We start from the raw sequence: 24,635 nt of genomic DNA, 5'->3' as shown, positions 1-24,635 counted from the left end.
GGGGGGAGTGGAGCACTACAGAAAGGACCTGTGCCTGTGGAGCACTGTCGGAGGAGACAGCTGTATGAGTCGGTTCTTCCTTCCACTGTGTGGGCTCTGAGGACCCAACTCAGGCCATCGGTTTTGGTGGCAAGCATATTTACCTGCAGAGCCATCTGGCTGGCCCTATTTAGAGATGGCCTTTGCTACCTTTGACCTCCTGGGCACAAGTGATCCGTCTACCTGAGCCTCCAAAGTTGTTGGAACTACAAGTGTGTTTCACTGTACACAGCGCTGTTCAGTTTTTATTGTTCCCTTTATTATGGGCACAGTTGAACATTTGTCTGTTCCAAGGGGCATTTATGCAATGTGATGATTTGATCTTTTTGACTATAAAGAGAGAATTTTGGATACAAGAGACCTGGAACAGGTTCAGTAACGCCTGAGCATCTTTGACAAGAGCACTGCTGCCTAAAACCAGGCTGGGCCTGGAGAAGTAAAGTCTGCCTGACACGCGCACTAGGAAGTAAGGAGAAGGGCGCTGCTCCACTGCGCCGGGGAAAGTGGGTGGCTTGGAGCCTGTGCGACTTCAAAGGAAAAATTAAAAATACCAACGTGTTGGTGCTGAGAGGAGAATAACAGAATCCACCCACAGAAAACACGAGGGTGGGCTTGGGCAGGGGCTTCTTTCCCACTGCCCACTGCCCTATACTGCCCCCACCCAAGCCATCCTGGTTTGGTGCCTGGACTCACCCTGTGTGGACAGCTGACCCTTCTCTCTGCTGCATGCCTGGCCCTCTGCTGTGGCTTCGGCGACTGTTCTGCTGCAGCTTCTCTGATGCTTGGCGTGGACGGTGCCGTCCAGCCCTGGACTTGGCGTGGACGGTGCCGTCCAGCCCTGGACTTGGCGTGGACGGTAGCTTCCAGCCCTGGACTTGGCGTGGACGGTGGCTTCCAGCCCTGGACTTGGCGTGGGCGGTGGCCTCCAGCCCTAGACTTGGTTGATTCTGCTTCTACCACCAGGCTGGGCCCCGACCTATGCTTCAACCTCAGATCAGAGAGTGGTATCAGCCAGGGCCAGGAAAGGGAGTGACAGTGGCCAGCCTCTATGTGGCTGCTATTGTGGTCAGGGCCTGGTCAGTTTCTATCCTATACTGTCTCAAGTCTTGCCTCTCATGGTCCATTGGAGTAGAGGGTAATTCTGGCATTCCCAGAGTGATTTCAAGTGGAGTGGGATTCCTTGGCTCTGCTGTTAGCTTGCTTGTATAAAAGGGTCATGGGTAGTAACTGAGGAGGCCTTTGTGAGCCAGGTGACAGATGCTGCACTTGTGAAACTGTCTAGGTGGACGTGGCCCCAAGGACAGCAGTGGGTCGGCTTTCTCATAGCCACTGGGGGCATCTGCCTTCTCACAGCCTTGTGCCATCAGAGAGGACTGTGCCAGCCTCTGGGACCCTCCTCTCTTAAACCTACCGCAGACAGTTCTCTCTTGCCTGTGACTGAACAGTGTCTTAAACCAATCTTCTGCTTCCTCCTCTGCAAACCTCTCCCGCTCTTCCAGTCTCCATGCTGTTCTCCACACCACCCTGTCTGCTTCAGGCCACAGAGCCTCAGCATTACTGTCCTGTGCTGCCTCCTTTCTCTGATCCTACACTCACCTAAGACCATCTCCAGTCCCATCCCCTCCCCTGGACTCTGGCCTCAGCTTTGTCATGGAGCTTTGTCACTTCCTAACAGTCCCTGTCCCCAGGGTCTGGCCAGCATTCCTGCAGGTGGCCCTGACCCAGAGCCATCCTAGAAAGCCTCCACCTTTCTTCTTGACCCATCCTTCTGACTGTACTGTCTCATGATGAAGTCTGAGCCTGTGGACCTTATTTCCTCCTGGTCCAAACCTTGGCCACTGACTACACTGGCCTCTTGTTGGCTGCCCCACTTCTCCATGCACCTTCCCAACATACCAGTCACCGTCCTTCAAATAGGAGCCACACTCTGCTTGGGACTGACTTGACCATTCATATCTCTGGATCCATCCTCTGCGGCCAAGTGGCCTGCCTGCCACCCCTGCAGAGCTCAGATTGCTGGTGTGTCAAGGTCCAGGGGAGTATAGGTGCCAACCCTAGCTCTCTGTGCTTCACTGTCATCCCTAGACAACCAACCACCCCCTCACGCCCTGCTGTGGCACGTGTCTGCTGCAGTCCTATGCTGTGCCTCCTCTTATCACCTCAGGAACCGGCCTTTTCTCCCTCTTTGGCTGTGTATGCATTAGGGTGACCAGGGCAGACAGCAGCTAGCAACCCTGTCCTGTCCAGAGTGGCCAGTGCATTGCATAAATAGTAACTGTTCCTACCCCTGGCCCGTGTCTGCTTGAGGGTTGGGCATAGATTTATAGTGCTGTCCTTTCTACTAAGTCCCCAAGGCATGGGGTGACAAATGTGCCCTACTGCCTCTCCTCTGCCATGTGGATTGTTGAGCAGCATTCTGCAGATTTATTTCTAGGTTTCCTCGGCTTCCAGAGACAGAGTGGCTGCCCATGTCCTCCTGCTCCGATGCTCTGGACACACACACATGCACGCATGCACGCGCGCGCGCACACACACACACACACACACACACACACACACACACACACACAGAAGATGGCTAATGAGGACAGCTTGCCAGAGATGGTTCTCTCCTACCACAGGCCTGCCTTAGTGGCAGGAATGTTTTTACCTGCTGAACCTATGTCTGTCTGTTCCCTAAGGTTCCCACTTTTGACATTTTTTTTTACTGTCTGTAGAAATTTGTGTTTGCCTGCACACTCACTGACAAAAATAACCTCTATTAATTGCCTTAATTAAGACTGCATGCCAGGGATTCCTTGATCCTTTCCCAATGCTGCTGGGTAATAGGACCCAGAGGACCAGGGTCATGTGGGTGTTTTCAGTCACCTGTATCCTTTAATAGCCTCTTGTCATCAGCGAAGGGTAGGATATATAAAGTAAGGCGAAGTTACTACCATCTGCTTAATATAGGAGCTTGGCACCCACACTCCGTCAGTTGGGGTTAAATATAGAAATGGGGGCATCTCGGATCCCCACCCACAGAGCAGGCGGCGCTGGCTTCAGCTTTGAGCTGCTAGCTGCTGCTGTGGATTTGTAGGCAGGCCTAACCCAGCAGCCAGCAGGCCTTGGGAAAAGAAAATTAAGACTCTATTTTTAATCCAGTCAGCATGTTGTCAATACTTAAAGAAAAATCAAAACAAAAATCTTTAAGCAGTTAAATGTTAAGATGCAAAAATATCTCAAGTCCCCGGTGTTTATGTACATGCTGGTGGCCAGGCAAGCCTGTGCCTCTTCTTTCCCATAATTCCTGAAGTGAATGCATCTCCAGAGACAGCAAATGCTACAATTTTGTTGTCGTCTTTGAATTGCCAATCTGGAGAGGCTCGTACAGCCCACGATGGACTGTGTAATTTGCCAAGTTGGTGGGGTTTTTTTTTATTGTTTTGTGTGTGTGTGTGTGTGTGTGTGTATGTTGGTACTAGCCGTGTCTGAATGGGAAGCAAGTGAGGAGGCTTTCTGTGGACACCTTGGCACTTGGTAGTTGTGTGAACAGGCAGGAAAGGGAAGGTGGGATGTGCCCTGTGAGGGTCCTTTGGGGAATTGCGTCCATCTGGACTGTGCTGACAACAAAGGAAGAGGGGGCACGGCAGCCCTTTCTGTTTTGATACAGTTGAACAAACTGTGCCCTCCACCCCAGGCTGGGCCGAAATGTCCCTGTGTGGTGCAGACCGTGCAGCTGCGATGGAGCCCTCAGAAGACTGTGCTGGAAGAGCTAACACATAGCCGTGCTGACCTCAGGGTGGCTTTGTAGCTGAGGCTGGCTCCTGCCTTCACTTCCTGAAGGATAGGACATCAAGCCTGGTCTCTGTGGTGCTGGGATGGAACTCAGGACCTCAGCGTCTAAGCAAGCACTCAGGCCTGAGCACCTTCCCACCGCTCCTTCTCATTTCTGTCTGCTTCCTGTCTGTCTGTCCTGCCGCTTGTCCTCCTCCTCATCCCTCCCCCCTCATAAGCAAGCAGGCTCAGCTCAGTCCCAGACAACTCTTCTCTACTGGGAGGAGAGAAGAGAGGGCTTGGACTGAAGGTGTGTGTGTCTGTGTCTGTGTCTCTGTGTGTGTGGGTCTGTGTGTGTGTGTGTATGTGTGTGTGTGTGTGTGTCTGTGTGGTGGTAGGCGTTGTTAAAGAGAGATTAGTGACATTAAAATAGAATCAAGAGCCAGTGGCTTGCCACCAAGCCTGAAGACCTGAGTTTGAGCCCCACCCACACAGTGGGAGAAGAACACACAAGCCCAAATAAAGGAAAAGGAAGCCAAGAGTTTGCACTGAGGTGGTAGAAAAGATGCCGTGACATCTCGGGGTGCCACAGACTATAAGACTCTAGCTTGTGTGAGAAATGTGACTTTGTGTTGAACATGGTGGTACATACCTTTAATTTTAGCACTCAGGAGGCAGGGTTGGAGGGATCTCTCTGAGTTTGAGGCCAGCCTAGTCTACCTAGCAAGTTCCAGGACAGCCAGAGCTATACAGAGAAACCCTGTATCCAAAAAAAAAAAAAAAAAAAAAAAAAAAATCAACGTAGCTAAAACAAAGAGGAGGCTGGTGCAGAGATCTTCGTGTGCTTGTCTCACAAAGAGCTACCCCCGCATTCGTTGGAGCCATGGTTGGGGGAAGGGTGTCAGTAGATCTTAGCACTGTCTCCACATTGGCATGCAGAATTCAAAAGATAGGAAGTCATTGAGCCTAGATTTTGAAGGAAGCCTGAGTTGCAGGGCAGTGTGTGGTGGCAGGTCCTCTCTGGGCAGCTTCAAGTTAACAAGGTAGACACTTGCCTGAGTTGACTTGGGATCTGTCAGTGTCTTTCCTTGTCAGGACATTCATGTCCAGCAGCCATCTCTTGAGCATTAAGATCCAGGGTCTGTCTTGGATCAGGGAAACTGAGGCACAGCTCCAGATTCAAGTTCCACTGCATTCTGGGGAGCCTTGTGGAGTCCAGATATGGGCCAGCGTGTCACTTATGGGCGAGGAGCTCATCTGGCCATGCTTGTTTCTTCCAAAGTCGTCTGGGGCCCCAGCCTTATGCACTAGCTCTGTCAGCGTTTTAGAGACAGTGGTCCGTGATGAAGCTGATGGCAGCTGGCTGGCTTTTAGTAAATACAGCCTGAGGTCAGCCCCTTCCATTGTACCCTTTGGCTTTTCAAGACAGGGTCTCTGTGTAGCCCTGGCTATTCTAGAACTCACTCTGTAGACCATGCTGGCCTTGAACTCACAGAGATCCTCCTGCCTCTGCCTCCTAAGTGCTGGGATGTAAGGTGTGTGCCACCACTCAGCAAGTTGTAGATGTGACAGCAACTCTTCTTTCCCTCCTCATTACCCCTGACACTAATCTACCCAGAGACCAGTGCGATGCTCCAGGCCGTGACCCTCTGCACACACAGTGATTTTCCTGTCTCCCTGGCCCTCACCCGGACCTGAAATCTCTGCCATCACTCTGTCCCACTTCTCCCTTGATCTGGCCAACCAAGTTGGAAATAACAGCATAGCTTGGCCTCAGTAGCCCCCTGGGCAGGGTCTGGATCCATTTCTAAGCAGCTGATGTTTTGACTGACATCCTCCCAGGAGACACTGTCATGGACTTTCCTGGCAGAGTGAGGTTTTGTGGAGAACTAGAAAGGGGCTATCACTTGGTCAGTTGCCTAGAATCTCACCTGACACCACTGTCAGATACCCCTGAGGAATTCGGCTTTAAAGCGAGAGTCATCGCATGCCACGTCTCTGCCGCATCCCAGCCCGCTGCTGGCTGGAGCCCTGGCCAGTCAGGGTGGAGGACTTGTTTCCAGGGTGTGGAATGCTTCTCCAGCCTGCCCCCTTTCTCTGCAGGTGTCACCATGAAGCTCATGGATGAGGTGGCTGGGATTGTGGCTGCACGCCACTGCAAGACCAACATAGTAACTGCCTCTGTGGATGCCATCAATTTCCACGACAAGATCCGGAAAGGTAAGCGCTCTCTTCCTGGGAAAATGAGGGGGCAGCTCTTTGAGGTTCCGGGTGCCACTTCACTCTGTGCTTACACCTGCGGTCTGCCTGTGTCCCACGAGAAGCAGGAAGACAGCTGTGCTTTGTCCTTTGCACACACTGGTGAGGCGGCTGTGGTAACCTGACCGGGACGAGGGAGGCTTCTGCCCCTTACCTCCAGCGTTTGCTCTGAAGAGAGGGGAGCCCTGAGATACTCTGACTTGAACAGCTGCCATCAAGCCTTGTGCAGTAGGAGGCGACCCAAGACAGGATGGGCGCACTGGTGGCAGGACTGTGGGAGGTGCCTCAGGCACTCCCTCCTCAGCCAGCCTCGCTTACCACTCACCCTGCTTAAGGGCTGCTTGGGGATTTTAACATGGTGGAAATCTAATCCGGAGGCTGGGCCTCTGCAGCCAGTGGAGTAAGTTCATCAGGGTCTCAGCCTTTCGAGCTGCAGGCACATGGTGAGTCCAGAATGAGGCCCCGGCCCTGCGATCCTGCACCATGAGAGCAGCTCGTGGGAGGGCAGTGGATGAAGCTGGGCCGAGCTCGCATGGCTGATTACAGTTGAGGAGCCGTACAGCCTAAGCCTGTCTACCCGCTGCTGAGTCCAGCTGCCTTGGGTGCTCCCAGCATCCTGCAGGGGCTGCTTCATGGTCAGCTGAAGCTCGCTGAGGTTGGGGAGATGCAGGGCTGTCCAGTAAGGACACACAGCTGTGACATGGCACCCTCCACTTCCAAGAATTCATCTTACTGATAGATATTTGCCACAAACACAGACAACTAGTGTCACCTTAACAGTTGCCCATGACACGTGGACCTGTCTATGTTAGCTTGCTTCTGGAGGCCTGTGTGTCAGAAACCCTGAGTGCTTTGCTTGCTTGTGGCTCATGCCATGAGTCTGTTAGGAGGGGAGAGTGTGGAGGTCAAGTCTGGTTCTTCCTGACAGTGTCATGCTCGCTCCCAGAAATAAGACCCAGACTCAATGTGTGTGACAAATACAGTAGCCATTTATCTAGGTTCTTCTCTGTCTAGGTCATAGCTTAAAATAGTCCAATTATTTTAACCTACATTCCCCCACATGGCTGGTTGCCTGTGCTCAGGTACCATGCTTTTGTTGGGTAAATCTTGCCGCTCCTGTCTCTATCCCAGAATCCCCTCTACCTCCTGGATGTCCCACCTTCTGTTCTACCCTTCCCTATAGGCCACAGGTTTTGTAATTGACAGGTTACATCCATATGATACACAAGGTTTTTTCTCCAGGAGAGTGCTGGATGTCAGGTCTCAGGCTTCCCTTTTCCTAGAGCTCCCGCCTGGTGAGTGAGGACTGAGAAAAGGGTCCTAGACATCAGTGTGCATCTCTTCCATGTCCACCCAGCCGTAGCTATATCAGTGAGACCTCGAGTCAGAGAGCCCTTGAAGCAACTCAGTTAGTCCTGTTCTCAGACTCAGGGTAAATCTTGCTGCTCCTGACACCAGGGAAAAGACCCTCAGATCCTCACCCTGAGCCCCCCGCATGACCAGGAGCTGCTTGGAAAGGGCTGTTGAAGAGATAGTGGCTCTGGATTAAAGGAGCTGTCTCATTCAGGGGGTCACACAGCAGATGAGAGTCAGTCAGCTTCTCTAAGGTCGTTTCTGCCACCAGAGCATGTGGGGCTTTGAGGACAGACTAACTTCTGAAGGTGCATTTATCTGCAGCACAGAAAGGGTCTTCACTTCCAAAGATCTGTGCCATCTGGTCCACACTGCTCTGCACTGGCTTCCTCCAGGGAGTTGGGGTGGGTGAGGGTATCTATTATACAGAGCCTCCTGGCTGGCCTGGTCTCTGAAGCTGAAGAGCTGTGATCTTGGTGGTGTGCATCTTTAATCCCAGCACTGAGGAATTCAAGGCCAGCCAGGGTTATATAGTGAGACCCTGTCTTTAAAAGGTCAGATCTGTGGTGTGAGGCCCCCTGCAGGGTCTGCCAGAGTCCTTTTCTTTGCCCTTCTACTATACAGCCTACTAGGTAGAGACTTCTGAAGGGGACATTTAGCTCCTCCCAGGAATGATGGGAAATGATGACGTCTTGTTTGGGGTTTGAAGGAATTGAGGCCATCCTGAAATAGCTCTTATGGAGTCTGGCCTATGTCTGTGTCAGTCTCCTCAGGCTTTGACACACTGTGGCCTTGCTTATTGTTTCTACAGAGATGTCTCCTATGAGGTTCCTGTGTGTTGTCCTTTTACAGAGTGTGTCCTGGAGTAGGCCCAGCGATGAGGGTCCCTTCTCATGTGTCCCTGGCTGTGTTGTCAACCCAGATGGGGTTGATTCTTCAATAGAGAGGGCTCTGCCACCTTAGACCAGAAACACAAAGTTGACAAGTCCCTCCTACTCTGGATTGGTGGTGACACAGTCCCAAGTCGTGTCAGCTATGAAGAGGGAAGAAACCAGCAACCCAGGTCTGATGAGACTGCCGAAATCACCTTAACCCTGGGGTTTTGTTGCCTCTTAAGCCTCTGTCCCTGTGACTTTTCTTCACCTCCTACCTCAGCTCTGGCATGGAGAGGGCCACAGGGGACAGTTTTGCCACCTCTTCAGAGAAGGTGTGACATGCATCAGTGTGTACAGGATGAGGCAGCATCCACAGAGCTCAGGGAACATCTCCTGAAAGATTGACCTGGCACACGTGGCTCGTGTTATTCAAAATGGTGTTAGCTCCCTGGGGCTGCAGTGTCAGCCTGCAGACTGGGATGCTTAAAATGACAGAAATGAATTTTCTCCTGGTTTTGGAGGCTAACATCTGAATCTAAGATATCATGAGAACCTCATACTCTCTGAGAATCCATCCTGCCTCCTCTGGCTACCTGTGTCCTGAGCCACAGGCCATCTTTTCGGTCTGTCTCTTAGAAGGAGATCTGTTTGTTATTCAATAGGATGCTCCCCCCCCCCCCAGAAAAATTATGCCAACAGCTTTACATGGACACAGGCCTGTCCCCAGAAGGTCAGGAAAAAACATGTGAGCTTTAGCAGTGCAGGCTGGTGCTAAGGTACAGTCAGCTGCATCCAGGTTTACAATAGGAGGCAGTTTACACAGCTGAGCTTTCCATGTGGCCATTTGGGCCATTGGTTGCCCCTGCCCTTGCAGAACAGTAGACTTGCTATTTACAAACTTGGTTCTTTGAGGATCACTCTTCACTGGTGCTGAGAGCAGAGAGGACACACTCCATCCCTCCCTAGGCTCACAATTTCCAGGCTACCTGCAACACCCTGTGTTCAGCCTACCATCTGGGTACAGAGGATGTTTGCCATTCATACATGCTAAAGGTGTAGGCTGAGTTAAAGTGTCCACTGACTTCATCTACACACTAGGAATTGTCCAGTTCTGTGTCACTGACCCCTTGCCCGGTAAGAAGTGAGGAAGACAGAAGTCCAGCTCCTTGAGATCAGCAAGAGAATCACAGGATCTCCAGGGACAGTGGGAGCCATGGGCTGTGACAGGCTGAGTGTGACAAGGATCCTGGATAGCACACAGCATGGGGAGCCGAGGTGGACAGTAATGCCATCGCTCAGTACAAAGGAGAAGCCTCAGCCACATGAGCAGAATGTATCCAGGGCGGACTCTCCATTCTCTTCCTTGGCTGAGACATGAAATTCCAAGCAGATTTCTTGAAGAGATGGTCTTTGCTAGTTAGGAAACCAAAAGTGCAGTTTTCTTATGGATAACCAGCCTCCCAGAGAGAAGGTGGAAGCAGGGACTGTCTAAGAGGCTGCAGGGTCGCACCAGCATCCATTGGCTGCTCTGTGCTTTCTTGAGACAGTTCTCTGCCCTGGCTCTCTGGTGCACGAAACATGGAACTGTTCATAAACTTTGGAGTGCTTGGTTACAGCTGCTTTTTTTTTTTTTTTTTAAATTAGTTTGTTTTCTTTTTCAAATCCCTGGCATACTGCTATAATCTAGCTGTGACATCCTGGGGAGTAATACCATCTGTGGGGGAGTCAGCTGGGGCAAGCTGCCAGCCTTGTGGGGCACGCCCGCCTTCAGGCAAGCAGGCAGCTTACAACGCAGCCACTTGACACATTTTCCTGGGACACTGCTGATGTCGGCACCAGGCACTGTGCTGAGATCCTACCTTCTGCAGCCTGTTACCTCAGTGTTCCAGTCTGCAGACTTCAGCTTGAGAGGGGGTACCCCAAGAAAGTGCTGCTCCAGGTGCCCCTTGTCAACCTTTGCCTAGTGTCCCTTTTCTGCTGAGTTTGGAGAGTGTGGGGTGGGTAGTTGAGTTTCTGCCTCTAGGAGTTCCCTACATTCCATTCTGTTGGCCTTGCTTAAAAACAAACACAAAAAACAAAAAAACAAATGCTGGGCGGGCTGTGGCTGTGGCTGCAGCCATGCACACCTTTGATCCCAGAACTAGGGAGTCAGAGGCAGGTAGATCTCTGAATCCCAGGCCAGCCTGGCCTACAGAGCCAGTTCCACACAGAGAAACGTCTTGGGGTGGCCTCACTATGTTGACCAGGATACATGGGGACTGTATGCACACCCCAGCTTTAGTTTTTACTTTAATTATACTCTGAATTGTCCTATGTAGACTGAGACTATTTTGTGGGCAGCACAGAAGCTGTTAAGGATGAAGCCAAGGCTCAGCAGTTAGAGCTCTTATTGTTCTTGCAGAGAACTGGGATTCAATTCCCAATACCCAGGTGGTACCCATCCAAAACTCCAGTTCCAGTCCACAAACACATACACAGACAGACAGACACACACACACACTCACACACACACACAGGCACACACACACTCACACTCACACACAGACACACACACACAGGCAAAACTTGTGCACATGTACAATGAACCTATAAGAATAGGTGTTTTGTTTTGTTTGTTTGTTTGTTTGTTTTTGTTTTTGTTTTTTTTTTTTGGTTTTTGGTTTTTCGAGACAGGGTTTCTCTGTGTAGCCCTGACTGTCCTGGAACTCACTTTGTAGACCAGGCTATCCTCAAACTCAGAAATCCGCCTGCCTCTGGCTCCCGAGTGCTGGGATTAAAGGTATGTGCCACCACGCCCGGCTAGGAAAGGTGTTTGGATGGAGGCCAATGCTGTGCCTCTGAGCCACTCTGTTCAGGGCTGTCTGTTGTCTACTCTGGGGAAAAGGCAGGGTCTAGGGTTTCCCTGAGCTTTGAGAGCCAGCAAGGTGCTAGGTTCCTGAGGGCCACAGCCCTGTGGGTCTGTGTTTACTCACCATGTAATGGGGACCCTGCTTTGCCCCTGGGCATTCCAGACTGGGTCATTAGTGAGATCTGTGAGGGAGTGATCACAGACTAGGTGGGAGAACCACAGTGAGGAAGATGGGCTGTCAGCAGTGTTCTTGGAAAGGAACGCAAAGGGTGAACCAGGCTGCCGTTGTAGGGGAAATGTCTGTGGTTGGAGGCCCTAATGGAGTGTGGAGGTAAGGTCTGAACAGGAGCATGTAAGCTTTAGATCACTTTTTAGCCCCTCTCTCTCCAACCCCAGCCCCCAGGTGGAGCTCCTTCCTCAGGCAGGCCTTGACACTGCAGGGCCTCTGTGTGGTCTGTGCTGCCCCAGGCCCTGGAGCTGAGGATTTGAGTTTCAACAGGAGCTTTCAGTTTGATCCTGCTCTCTCGGAGGCTGCATCAGATGCCAGCTCTGTAGTGGATTCCTGCCTCTGTTGGAATTCTCCACGAGGCTTGCATGTGACATTGTGTGGCAGTTCTCCTGGGACAGAAAAGACCCAGATTTGGGGGTGTTTGCTGTGTGGTGTGGCATCCCTGGCCACAGACCCTTCCTGCTTTGTGTCCCCTGGTCTAGGTCTCAGAACCAGACATTTCTGAGTTAAACTTGGGGTTAAAAGTATTGGATTTCCAACTTAGACATTAAACCGCGAGCAGCCAGGACTTTGCCATGGCAAGTGGTAGGAAATGGGGTCTCATGGGTGACAGCAGACAGACACATGTCCATTTGTTGTCTGGAATTCACAGCATGTTTGGAGAACCTGGAATTGGCTCCTCACAGCAGTGGGTAATAATCGGCCCTTCACACAGCAGCACTCATGTGCTCCTGGGTCTCTGAGAACATCTTGCTGGTTTCTTCTTCCCTCCTTGCCTTGCACCCCGGATCTCAGGGACGTTTAGGGCAGGGCAGAGGCACTGCAAGGCCTGGGGTGACGAGTCTGTCTTTACACTTAGCTAGTGACAGGCCCGGGATGTAGCAGAGGGCATGGTCCCCACTGGCAGGTGCTCATGTGCAGCAGCCTTACAGTGGTGTCAGGCTACCTATCGCTGACCACCTGGCTCTTCCCTCCCTCCCAGAAATGGCCACGTTCTGCACTGAAGCACCCTGTGTAAGTATGAAGTTGAATGTGGAATGGAACTTAACAGAATAGCCCACTGCCTTCAATTGTTGTCTCTTTCTCTCTGGCTGTCTCGATGCATCCTTCAGGGCCTGTCTTGAAGCTAGGATGCTAGATGTGTATTGTAGGGCCCTGCCGCCAGCACTGGTCCTTGCTGAGTACCCCCTGTGTCCCACATGGGCTAGCCCAGAAGACCACCATGCTTAAAGATGGGCTAAGGATTCTGATGATGGTCACATATCAGTCAGAAGTGACAGTATCCAGGAGCCAGCTTTATCCAAAGGCCCCACAGGCCAACACAGCTGTGGCCAGTCACATGGGTAGGAATGATACCCTTGGCAAGCAAAACCTCAGAACCGGGTCTACTGCCTTTCCTTTCATGGTCCTCTGGAGTCAGACTCCCTTGTGGTCATTTATAAGAGCAGACCCAAGCATCTTGAGACCAGAAACTACCCAGAATAGAACCTGGAGGGTCTGTGTAGAAGAGTGGGTGGTGACAGAGGACAGACACCAGATCCAGATGCAGAAGCCAGGCTGAAGCCCCATGTGCCCAAGGATGGGTATGGTAGACTTGAGAAGGGTATCTGCAGGAGCAGTGACTGTGGAGTAAGGTCATGATCACATGACCCCATGTCGGTGCTGGCAAGAGGTGTACAATCCTGACATATTGTCCCAGAGCTCAGAGGATGAGACTGCAGCCCATGTTTGAGACCGTCGGGTTATAGAGCGAGTCTGACAGTCACAAGCTCCCGTCCGTCCGTCAGTCAGCACAAAGAATGTAACCCTCTGAACTCGCCTGTAGTGCTCAGAGCGTCACAGTGTGGTGCTGTGTGGCCAGAGGGCACCACCCTGCCCTAGAGGACAGCGAAGATGGCAGGTTCAAGCGATGCCTGAGGCAGGACTGAGCCAGCTCGCCCGGAGCCTGGCTGACGGATTTGTCCCTTCTGGGCTTGGTTTAGTGGGTCTGGACCTAGGGGCTGCCAGAAATGCTAGGGCAGCAGTGAATGTCTGCTGTGGAGACAGATGACTCACACTGACTAATAATGACACGCACTAATAGTCTGTTGTAACGTCTCGTAGTGGCCGCTGCCTGTGTTGCCTAACTCAGCATCTTAACTGTCCTCAGTAACATGGCTTCTCTCTGGCATGCCCTGCCCACAAGGTGCCGCGTGGGTAGAGACCAGGCTGATGTCCGATAATGCAGCCGTTCCATATCCTCTGCAGGCTGTGTCATCACCATCTCTGGACGCATGACCTTCACAAGCAATAAGTCCATGGAGATTGAGGTCCTGGTGGACGCTGACCCAGTGGTGGACAACTCACAAAAGCGCTACCGGGCCGCCAGTGCCTTCTTCACCTACGTGTCCCTGAACCAGGAGGGCAAGCCAATGCCTGTGCCTCAGCTTGTGGTAAGTGCCCTCATGGTTACATCCTGTCCTAAACTGGGCAGGACCCAGGCCTGGGACCAGGGACTGTGCTCAGGTATAGACAGTCAAGTCTCTAGAAAGCAGCCTTACACGCTGCAGGCTGTGCTGTCGGGTGAGCTCATCGCCATCCCTGGCTCCTTGGGATATGATAGCACAGCGCCCAGGTTCCTGGGCTGGGGGGTGGGTGGTCTTAGGAACACCTCAAGCTCCTCAGGGGGCCCAGGAGAGCTGAGGAGAGGAGGGAGGAGGGCTGTGGCTGGGCCTCCCAATGGGGCTTTGGGCTTTTGTCACCTGATGAAAAGCAGGCTTCAGTTCTGTGCTCCTGGGACTCAAAGGGGTGGCCCACTTGTCAACTTTGTGACCTTAGGCAGGAAGTGAGGAGACCAGAAAGTCCTGGCCAAAGAGAGACCTGGGGTGGGAAGCAGGAGGCACCATCTCCGGAAGCTGTGCGAGGAGGGCAGCCTCAGATAGGAGCAGATGCAAAAAGAAAGAAAAGAAAAGGCCATGTCCAAGGCCCTTCTATACTGCTGAAGACTGCGGTCTCCAGGGTTACTCAAATGGGCACAAGATGAGGGGCAGCTCCAGAGCTGGGTGGATGGTATGCATCTTGACAGGCTTACCCGCCCGCAGTATCTGGAAGGAGAGAGGGCTGGTGCTGCTGTGGGTGTGGTCTCAGCACTCTGCAGGAAACCATGAGTCCTTCCCAGCTACATGGTCAGGTGCACCTCTTTGAGCTCCCAACACTGAGGCTAGGGTAGGCTCTGGAAGGTGGGGTCAGGTACCCCGTGTGCCCTGCAGTCAGGTTCCAGGCCCATGAGCTTCACTGAAGCAGTAGAAAGCTGCATCCTGAGGAGCACAGGAGGAGCACTGCTCAGAGACAGGAGGCAGCCAGACATGGAGCGCGCACTCCCGGGGGAGTGGGGGAGAGAGAGGTGTCCATCCCCAGCTCTGAGAGTCTGCCCTCTGTAGTGTCCTGTGGGTCCAGGCTGTTACTTCTCACTTGTTGAAGACACTCCTTGGTTCTTCACTAAGGTGGGCAGTGGTCAGCACGGAGGTGGGAAGACTTCCTAGAGAAGGATTCTGCTGGGCTTGCGTGGGCTTGGGAACCCGCCATGCAAGCACAAATGCTGGACCTCGGTGCACACGTGGACGGCACACAGCTACACGAGTGTGCATGATGCCCCTCCAGCTCCTGCCTGCCCTCCGCCCCCATTGCCAGCCATCTTCAAGCTTCTGTCTATTTTTAGCTCCCTCCCCAGGGCCCTGCTGACACGGATGCAGCCTGGTTTGCTTCTGTGGAGGTGTTTTCTGATGTGAAGAGAGCGTGTGTGCCAGGCCTGCAGTTGCTGCCATCCCCAGGCTAACTTACACTGGGCAGCCTGAGCAGGAAACAGGCCCACACCTGCCACCCATGCTCCCTGGAGCAGAGCCCTTTAACCTTGGAGTAAGGATGAGCTACAGGCTCCTTCCTGTCTGAGCTGTGGATGGTGGGAAGGCATGTTAGGAGAGCGGCCTCCTGTGGTTCAGGACCTGTGGCTCCCTGGGACCCCTTGGGACCCCGAACCTCTACTGTGTGATTTTTTTCTTTTCTTTTTGGCCAGGGTAAGGGAAGTGTTTTGGGGAAGGTGAGACCCGTATGGAGTCAGTGTTGGGCTGAGGATTCCTCTGGCCCCTTGAGTAGGCAGAACTTGCCCCAGTTAGACTTCCATACCTCAAGGGCCCCAACAAGCTCCACCCTGTAATGAGAGTGTCTAGCCTGGGTCTGAGGAGGCAGGGAGCTCACAAAGAGAATCCGACTGCAGAGAGGGCTGCCCTGCTACAGAATGTTCTAACCCACAGTGGTGCCTCTCATGCCCAGGGGAGGGCACCTTATGAATGACACATGGGCAGGCAGAACCAGACCCTGTCTAAGTCCTTAGCCCTCAGGTGATAAGAGCTTGTGGTCCAGGTTAAAATGGGGGAGTGAAGGAATCAGGACTGGGCCAACTTTCTTCTCCTTCCCAAAGCATCGAGGCTTGCTCATAGCCAGAGCAGCTCAACCAAGGACCAGTGAGATGTGCACTGTCTTATCTGCTCGACCCACAGTGTAGCAGCTCAGATCCTGGGCAGGGGTGACTGACGGCCAGGTTTGCCATGAGCCCTGATGTCAGAACACCTGAGGGAAGCACCTGCCCCTTTTGTGTTTGGGAGCAGGGCATATGATTTTAGGTGGTTCCTTCCCTGGTACCTTGGCTCTCTGTCACTGCAGGCCTCTGGAAGGCATAGCATTATGACACAGAGTGTGTGCTAAAGCAGACCTGCTTCTCGAGGCAGCTAAAAAGCAGAGAAAGCAAAGGGACCTTCCAAGAGTGAACTCCCTGTGACCCGTGTCCTCCCTGCGATGGCTTTCACAGCTGTCCTCGAGGGTTGCCGCTGCTTAGGAGAGGGTTAGCACTGAGGCCAGTGGGGGCGGTGACCATGGGGGTCTGAGGAGTGGGAGGGGCAGGTGGTTAGGGTCTTTGATGGCCACGGAAACATGTTCTGTGTGTAGCACATACGGAGTTAGGAGACGACATCCTCATGGTGTCAGGACGACCATGAGGGAGGGCTGGACAGTGACTTCCCAGGACTTTGGCACTGTCGGGCCAGGAGAGGATGTCTCATGTCTTCTCTGCACCTCCTCAGAGTCGGACCTGCAGATTTGGCCCTGGGGCTGCTGGCCTCCATCCAGGTTCCGAGCCAGGTGTCTGCAGTAGGACTGAGAACCTGCGTTGCTGGGGCTGCTCCTTACAGGAGACTCTGCATTAGCCCAGATGATTTGAGAACCAGTTTGGTGTTTGGTTCACATTGTGGCCACACTGTACCAGCTGGTACTGGACCTGCGTGGATAGTTACTCCCACGGGCTCTGATTTTTCTACAGAGGTTGAAACACAGGTTTTTTTTCTAATCTGTCTCTCTGGGCTCTGAGAGCCAGGGGCAGAGAGGGAGGTTACAGTTCCTGACTCAGCACAACAGGGAGATGTCCTGCCTGCTTCCAGGAACTAGGAGGGACGGTTCTTCTCACCGAGGCTCTTATCCTGGGGAGGGGAAAAGGCTCCAATCTCCGTACGGACTCCTCAGTCCATAGGCTCCTGCAGGCTCAGAGTAGTCATGTTCAAGCCTAGAGAATTTGCCACCCACAGTACTACCAAGCACTTTGGTGCTAGGACATTGTCACTGTCTTTGGAATCTGAGGCTTTGCATCCGCCTCCTCCATTCCTCTGGCCAGAGTGTAGTTCTCAGTGGCCTTTGGCCAAAGCAGGAAGTGTGGCAGCTTAGTACATCTGTTCCAAGAAGGCATGGGCACTGCCCAGCCTCTGTAGGCTGCCCAGCTCAGAGGCTACCTTCTCCTCCCCAGGCCTTCCTCTGCCTCCACTCCACTCCAGTCTCTTCACCCACCTCTTTGCCCTCCAAGCTGCAGGTGTCTCTTGAGGACCCTCAGGTCCAGAATGCCATACGCACAGTGTGCACAGAGCACGGTCAGCCTGGCTGTCAGCTGAGCTGCTCTGTCTTTCCCCCAGGAGGCTTGCCAAAGAGCTCCAGGAGAGCCAGCCCAGGGGAATAAGTTGGAATAAGGGCCTGTCACCTCCATTCATGATCCACAAGAGACCACAGAGCAATGAGGCCACCAGGGTATCACACTGTGGTTGGGTGAGCACAGCCAGCCCAATGGCCAGGAGAGTCATACAAGAGGACCCATGAGTCGTTGTTCTAAGGCAAGGGGAGGGAGTGTCACAGCACACTGAATCCACTGTCTTAGAAGGGAAGTATTAGGGGTGAGAGGCAAAAGGAGGCCTGGCCCTCCAAGACAGGGGTTTTATGGTGATCAGCTCTGGCTCCTGGTATATCCTGGGGCAGGATACCACCACCCTACCGTGCTTTAGCCTGCAGCACAGTTAGTACTTTCCTTATTAGAGTGCTGTGGCCAAAGCCCTCAGACCAGACACTCCCAAGACTGTGTGCAAAGACTCAGAGAGAGTCCTGGGGGCTTGCAGTGGGGGAGGGAGGATGTGAGGAGGCCTTCCACTCAGGTGCATATGTACACGACATAAATCAAAAAGACACACCGCTGCCAACAAAGGCTGAGCACTGACTACACCCAGTCGTGCGGGTGGTGTCTTCGTGGCTGGCTCGGCCAAACCCGCTGCAGTTGATTGGCAGGAAGTATCAGTGTTTGTTACAAACCATCAGTTTTGAATCTGGACAAGAAGGCCTTACACAACTGTGTAGATTATGACTTCCTTGGTTCATTGTTGTTTTTTGTTTTTAAAGATTTATGTGTATGAGTGTTCTATCTGCATGTACACCTAGAAGCCAGAAGAGGGCGCCAGATCACGTTATAGATGGTTGTGAGCCACCATGTGGGTGCTGCTAGGGATTCAACTCAGGGCCTCTGGAAGAGCGGCCCGTGCTCTTGACTGATGAGCCATCTCTCCAGCCCAGGACTTTGTGGTTTGGATCAAGTCTGATTCATTCTGCTGGATCCAGATCCAGTTGTCACCTCCATCAGGGTGAGAAGGACTGCGGCAGAGCCTGAGATGAGGGCCCCACTCTGGCCAGGGCCTAGCCAGTGACACCACCCTTAGCTGTGTAGGCAACTAACATGGGAAAAGTCCATGCTCATAGGAGACCCCTCCTCCCTTTACACAGCTAATCCTCTGCCTCTGCAAATAGCCTTCTGGTGGCCTTTATGCAGGTAATTTCTCAGCCATGTGGGAACAATATATGCTAGGTGAGAACCCATCCCTGGAGGTGAGAGGAGCCCCTGGTGAGGATGTTGAAATTTCCTCTGGGAACCCTAGATAGGCACAGGGAAGAATTGACTGAGCCAGCTATTGAGGCAGTGGTAGGCATTCTGCCTCCAGGTGCCAGGCCCAGCCCTGCTGAGGTCACATTGTCAGGTAGAGCTGGCCTGTTACTCTCTTCTCCCTCCTACTAGGGAGACGGTGAGGCCTGGGCTGGGTCTCACCGTCGGGCCTGACGGCTGCGCACTGTGCTCCCCACAGACTGCACTCATCAGAAGAGTTGTCACTGCTGCTGTGAGTGTCCGAGACCCCTCTTGTGGGACACGGGAGAGAGCGCACTATGCGGCTTCCTAATTAAGGTCTGTGCCCCTCAGGTTGGCAGGAAGGTGCTCGTCACCGCTGGATGCCTCCTTTTAGCGGGCACTCACTGATTACAAAAAGGACACGCTATTGATTATGCGGGGGTGGGGCTCAGCCACTCATCCTCTACTGCGTTCCAAATGTGTGCTCTTGAAGCACAGAAAATGCAGAGTGGAAACTCTTGATTTGCACTGGGAGTCTCTGAAAGCCACAGGCTTTCCTCCGGTGGAAGCAGGCCCAGAAGATGGCACTTGGCAGGCCATGTGGAGGAGATGCCGAGTGGGGCTGGAGCTGCCAGGCAGGGGGAAGAGCTTGGCACCCAGTGCCAGCAGAGCCTGAGCACCCAGAAAACAGTGTTCCTTTAACCTATGGCTGGGGAATGTCACCCTGGGCCTTATGTTCCTTGGGGAATGTCACCCTGGGCCTTATGTTCCTTTGAGTGGGCAAGCTGCCCTCAAGTCCCAGCTGACTTAGATGACCCCTACCCTCACCCCGGGCCGTTTGGCTGTCCTCCCGGACCACTGCCTGGGCGAGCAGATGCGCAGCAGAGACAGAGCACTCCTTGAGCCCTGCAGCCCCAAAGTGCATAGGGCCTCGGGTCATCTGTGAAGACAGCCGGTAACGCCACAGATGGTCATGCCTGAAAACATGTGTGAAGGACACATATGCTAGGCCACACAGGGAACACTTCAAGTGCCCCATGGAATTATTTCCTGGTAAGGGAACCTGGGAGCCTGGCAATAGTACACTTGCGGCTTTACAACCAGGCAAGTGGGCCCAGACTCCTGCCCTGCCTCAGCCTCTCTTCCCTCCCTCTAAAGCAGTGCCTCCCATCCCACACACCCCAAGCCGACAGGGTCCCTTTGCTTTACATGGCATGAGGAACCTACTTGTGGCTGCAGGTGGGCAGTCTAGCAGCCAAGAACTGCCCATGGCCCTGTGGCCACCAGCTCCTTTCTTCCAGCCTTAGGTCTCCCATAGAAAAGCTTTGGCCTTCTCCCCACCTCCCTAGCTCCCTGAGAAATGTGCACTGTAAGTGTTTATTTACTTTGCCACGGAGGGGGTCTGGCTGTGGGAAGCGGCAGCTGTGCCATGGTGAGGGCCAGGCCGAGGAAGCCATCTGTCTCATTCTGTCAGCTCCAGACCCAGCAGGGACTGGCGGCTCTGTCAGTCACTGACCAAGAAGGCCTGCCTGCCTCTGCTGTCTCCCCCAGCTGGCTCTCTGACTTCTGCTGCCGTGATAGGACCTCCAGGAAAGAGAAGAAAAGGCTTTGTCATCTTGAGATGATGGTGAAGTAGAATTTGATTCCTTGACCTGCTTGGATTCCCGTCTCTTAGCACAGGATTCTGAGAGCAAGCCACAGTCCCTAGAGATACGAGTGATGAGGCCATCCTTGGCACATTCCTCATGGGTCCTCGAAGCCTTGGCCACGCTCTCCTGGCCACTGGCCCGCACACCCATCACCAGGCAGCATTCATTTTGGTTGAGGGCTGATCCTGGTGATGAGGTCATTGCAGACATTGAACTTGCGAGAGAGACACCTGAGAGCAGCCTCAAGGCCCAGCGCCAGGCCCCAGCCGTGCCCTCTGCCCTGATCTGACCGCTACAATTTCCTACACTTTGGCTCATGCCTCCTTGGGTCCATCAGTGCCCAAATGACACAAACGTCCTGAGCCACGAGGCATGCATTTTGGAGCTACTAAGGCCTGTTGGCTGCTGGGGCTTTGGCGGTGTGATAGAGAATGGTCCAGGTAGTCTGTTACAGCTGGCCATGGGCACCTTGGCCACCTTCCCTGTCCCTGCGCTGATGACCCCTCATCATGCACACACATGCACACCATCTCTCCCACACCTCATTGTCTGGGAGGAAGGTTCCTCACATACTCAGGAAATATGAGGAGATGGTCCAGAGTCTGGCTTTCCCTGGTATGTTGTGATGTCATGTTGCTGCCTCTCTGGAGATGTGTGGAGGTCAGCTGGGTCCTGCTGGCCATGTTGGCCACTTGATTCCTCTAGTCCTCTGTGTTGGCTGTGGCTATGGATCTCTGAGTTACTGGCTCCCTCTGGGCTCTAGGAGCCAGGGATCCCTCGTGGCTCTGGCTGCCTCTCGAAGAACTAGACCTGGGGCCAGGAACTCTGTAGCGGGAGGGGCTGCTAGGCCATTCTCTGGAGGCCTCTCCACTGTGAGACAGAGAGCCCATCCCTCATAGGCACCAACAATAGCCAGAGGGCTCTCAATGGGGGAAGCCAACAGGGAACCACAGTCAGACTGAACCCTGGTATAGGAACTCTGCCCTAATGGCCATTAGGATTATCTTATGCTTACAAGGGGGAGAGCCAACTCCACTGGGAGGAATTTGAGGTCTAGGAAATCAGCTCGGCTCCACCCCCAGATGCAGTGGGACACAGACTCTGTGCATGCAGCATGGCCTTCCTGGTGAGGGTGCTGCTGCCATCTTCTAATGTTAGCTGAGGCTAACCACTGGCTGTGCCATGTGGAGCATGGGTGTAGCGCCACCAGCTTTCAGCACAGTAGGCTCCTGGACTCTGGCTACCCCTTTACTCTGGTGAGGACTGAGGTGTTGGGGTTAACTCGGTAGGGATGAGGGGGGTGGAGGAGGAGGAGCAGCAGCAGCAGCAGCAGCAGCAGCCTGCCTTGGAGCCTCTGTGCACAGGGAGCCATGAGAGGACAGCAGCCCCCATAACACCCTAGGAGCACCACCACTATAGGAAGGTGAGGAGAGGGAGTGCCAAGAAATTGTCTAACTGCCCAAAGTGGCACAGTGGATGAGTGCAGAGCCTCCACCCGAGGCTCCTGCTGGGACTGGACCGCCCTGTAGCTGCCTGCTAGGTCAAGACTTTGGATTAAACCCAGGAATCTGGAAGACAGCAAGCATAAGGGTCTCTGAATGGGAAGATCTGTCCTCCGAGAACAAGCCTGGAGCCCTCCTGGACTCCTGCTGTCCCTTGGTGAAGATAACCTTTCCTTTGTGAGGTTGCCAGCCTGCCTGGGGATCAAAGTCGGATGGTTTCTGTCCTGAGTCACTTGCCTCCTGAGGAGTGCAGAGCCCCTGGGCAGAGGCACTAGGCACTAGTGTGCGGTAGCTCTGTCCAAGTGCATCCTGGGAACCAGTGTCCCTCCCCCTACAGAGTTCCTGGCCCCGGGTCCACCTCTTCCCCACTCAGGCAGCCTCTTCCTTATGCCAAAGTCACTAGGGATCCCAGCCTCCACGAGCTCAGAGGCAGCCTATAACTCAGAACACGGTATCGGGAGGCCAGTGAAAAGAACACAGGAGGCAGGCTGGTCAGCACAAAGCATGGTGCCAACAACCACCTGACCAGTGACACTGGAACATGCCAGTGTGGGAAAGCCCCAAGTTAGCACACGGGTTTTACTTTGAGACTCCAGGTCTTAAAGTCAATGCACTTAGTGTGCAGGTGCTGGTGCCATGTGCCCTGGCCGGCACAAGAGCAAGGGAACTGCTCTGCCCTTCTCATTTGGACCTTTGCCGTCTTCCCTGTGTAGGGTAATGCTCATTAAACTTTCATGTGGCCAGGCGTGGTGGCCCACACTTTTAATCCCAGCACTCTGGAGGCAGAGGCAGACAGATCTGAGTTCTCGGTCAGCCTGGTCTACACTGCTAGTTGCAGGACAGCCAGGGCTACACAGAGAAACCCAAAAGATTCCGTTTCTGCATATGCATCTAAGACTCTGCAAACAGGACCCAGAACCGCTGTGGGAAGCATGTCAACATCTTTAAATACCTTGAGTCTCACTGGCTCCTGGCTGGCACAGCCGGGACAGTTTACACCTGGTGACATTTAGGGAGCAATTTGGGGGAAGGCTGGCGGAAGGAAATATTCAGTGTGACTTGACATTAAGTCCTCTGGTTGATGGCGTTCCTTTGCCAACGTACTGCATGTCTATAAAGCATGTAGGGCTAAAATTAGCTGCCAGGACTTGGTGGCATCCTGAAGGGCACCTGCCCTATTTCTTTGGCTTTCAGATTCCCTCATAGTGTCACAACGAGATGCTTCCCAGCAGAGTTAGCACGGCTCATTAGACCCAGCTCCTTGGCCAGGGCAGGGCCAGATGGGACCTCAAAAGTGACCCTCCCTCCCACTGCTACCATGACATCTGCCCAGGAGTTCATAGTGAAGCCAGGCCATCCCTAAATATGAAGTCCCAGCAGGCCCTAGATACTGTCAGGACCCTCCCCCAGCAAGTCCAGCTTATAGCCAAATCCCTCTGCTCAGTTGCTCAGCCCAGGGAGCCACTGCCTGATGCTCTCACAGACCAGGGCAAGGGGGTAGGGTCCTTTCCCTACTGAGTGGGACTCTTGCTCCTGAAGTAAGCCCTTTCTCAAGGCCACGGGCCACACAGCGTCCGTTTTCCCTTTGAAACAAGGTTGGACAACTTTTCCTTGGCGTGGGGCAACCCCTCTTTACTTCATGACACCTGCCCCACACACACACACACACACATACACAGAGACTTTCTAACCCCACAGTCCATCACCAGAGAGCCTGGGCTTGGGATGTGTGGCAGACCAGTGCCTGGCACCCAGAAGCCCCTTGGCAGAGGCCCTTAGCCCCTCCAGTGACAGCGCAGACACCCATGAGCTCTCTGTGTCTCTGACATATCCTTTTCTGTGTGCCGCAGCCAGAGACGGAGGATGAGAAGAAGCGCTTTGAAGAAGGCAAAGGCCGCTATCTGCAGATGAAGGCGAAGCGACAGGGCCACACAGAGCCTCAGCCCTAGGTGTCTTCCTCCTGACCCCGGTCAGCACAGTTGTGGCAATAGCCCAGTGTGCAGTCACTTAGAAATTGCCCCCTTGGCCAAACCCCCGATTTCCACTGAGAGCTGGTGTTGTGTGAAGTGTTGAGTGGCAGTGTTCCCTATGGCCCATTCCCCAAACCTGTGCACCAAAGCTTTATTTATGTCCCCAGTGTTGTCCCAAAGGCCACCATGGACACCAGAGCACACCAACTGGCCTGAAGAAGCCAGCATCACTAATAAAGCTGCTGTCTGGCTGGACCCATGGAGCCTAGGTAGTCATTTGTCTGAGGGGGGGGGTCTCTGCAAACTGGAGGTCTGTGTTTGCAGCCTCTGCCCCCATCCCTGGGAGTTCACTGCCTTCTTCTTGGGCCCCACCCCCTCCCAGCACCAGTTCTGCACTTGGGGCTTTGCATCCTAGTGGGACCCCTGGGAGGCTGCCCCTGAGCCTTATATGCTTCCCCTAACAAGGCTCCTTGTCCTTCTCCATACTTGACGACCTAAGCAGGCGATGGGTGGAGAGAGTCTGCACTGTCCAGATGCCACATCTGGGGGAGGAGGCATGCCAGAAGATTCCAGCAGTTCAGGCAGGGGCTACTGGAGAGGTGTCCCATGAATGGGATGAGGCTGTGGCTGCAAACTGCAAGCCGGGTTGTATGCTTGTGAGCGGGAGCGTGTGTGTGTGTGTGTGTGTGTGTGTGTGTGTGTGTGTGTGTGTGTGCGCGCGCGCAAGCGTGCCCTGTGAGACTAAGTACACATGCAATTGTGTTGCTGTATGTAGCAGGGGATGTGGGGTAGTGGTCTGTGCCATCAGGATGTATGTATATATGCTTGTGGTCCAGCTGCCTTGGGTGGGTGGGGCACAAAAAAGCCACCAAGGCCTCTCCGGGGACCAGGACTCCACCCCCTGCCCACCAAACAGCC

General features: G+C 53.6%; 1 protein-coding gene across 5 annotated transcripts in view; it reads left to right on the top strand.

The window, feature by feature from the left end:
* Nucleotides 1-23,972, top strand: part of Acot7 (acyl-CoA thioesterase 7) — a 90,085-nt gene extending 66,113 nt beyond the window's left edge. For 3 of the 5 annotated variants that reach the window (XM_021160606.3, XM_021160605.3, XM_085838544.1), the window contains exons 7-9: nucleotides 5,899-6,015; nucleotides 13,607-13,791; nucleotides 23,598-23,972. In XM_021160606.3, coding sequence (XP_021016265.1) covers nucleotides 5,899-6,015; nucleotides 13,607-13,791; nucleotides 23,598-23,696 — 401 coding nt within the window. In that variant the 3' untranslated portion in view covers nucleotides 23,697-23,972. Of the gene's footprint in view, nucleotides 1-5,898; nucleotides 6,016-13,606; nucleotides 13,792-23,597 lie in introns of those variants that run through there. The other 2 variants (XM_085838545.1, XM_085838546.1) reach the window with 2 other exon arrangements.
* Nucleotides 23,973-24,635: the final 663 nt, after the last annotated feature.

The sequence above is a fragment of the Mus caroli genome, unplaced genomic scaffold (assembly GCF_978045245.1).
Source record: "Mus caroli unplaced genomic scaffold, Mus_caroli_1 scaffold_6, whole genome shotgun sequence".
In the NCBI taxonomy this organism is placed as follows: domain Eukaryota; kingdom Metazoa; phylum Chordata; class Mammalia; order Rodentia; family Muridae; genus Mus; species Mus caroli.
The sequence above is the reverse complement of the archived record's forward strand: the minus strand, read 5'-3'. Positions and strand labels throughout refer to the sequence as shown.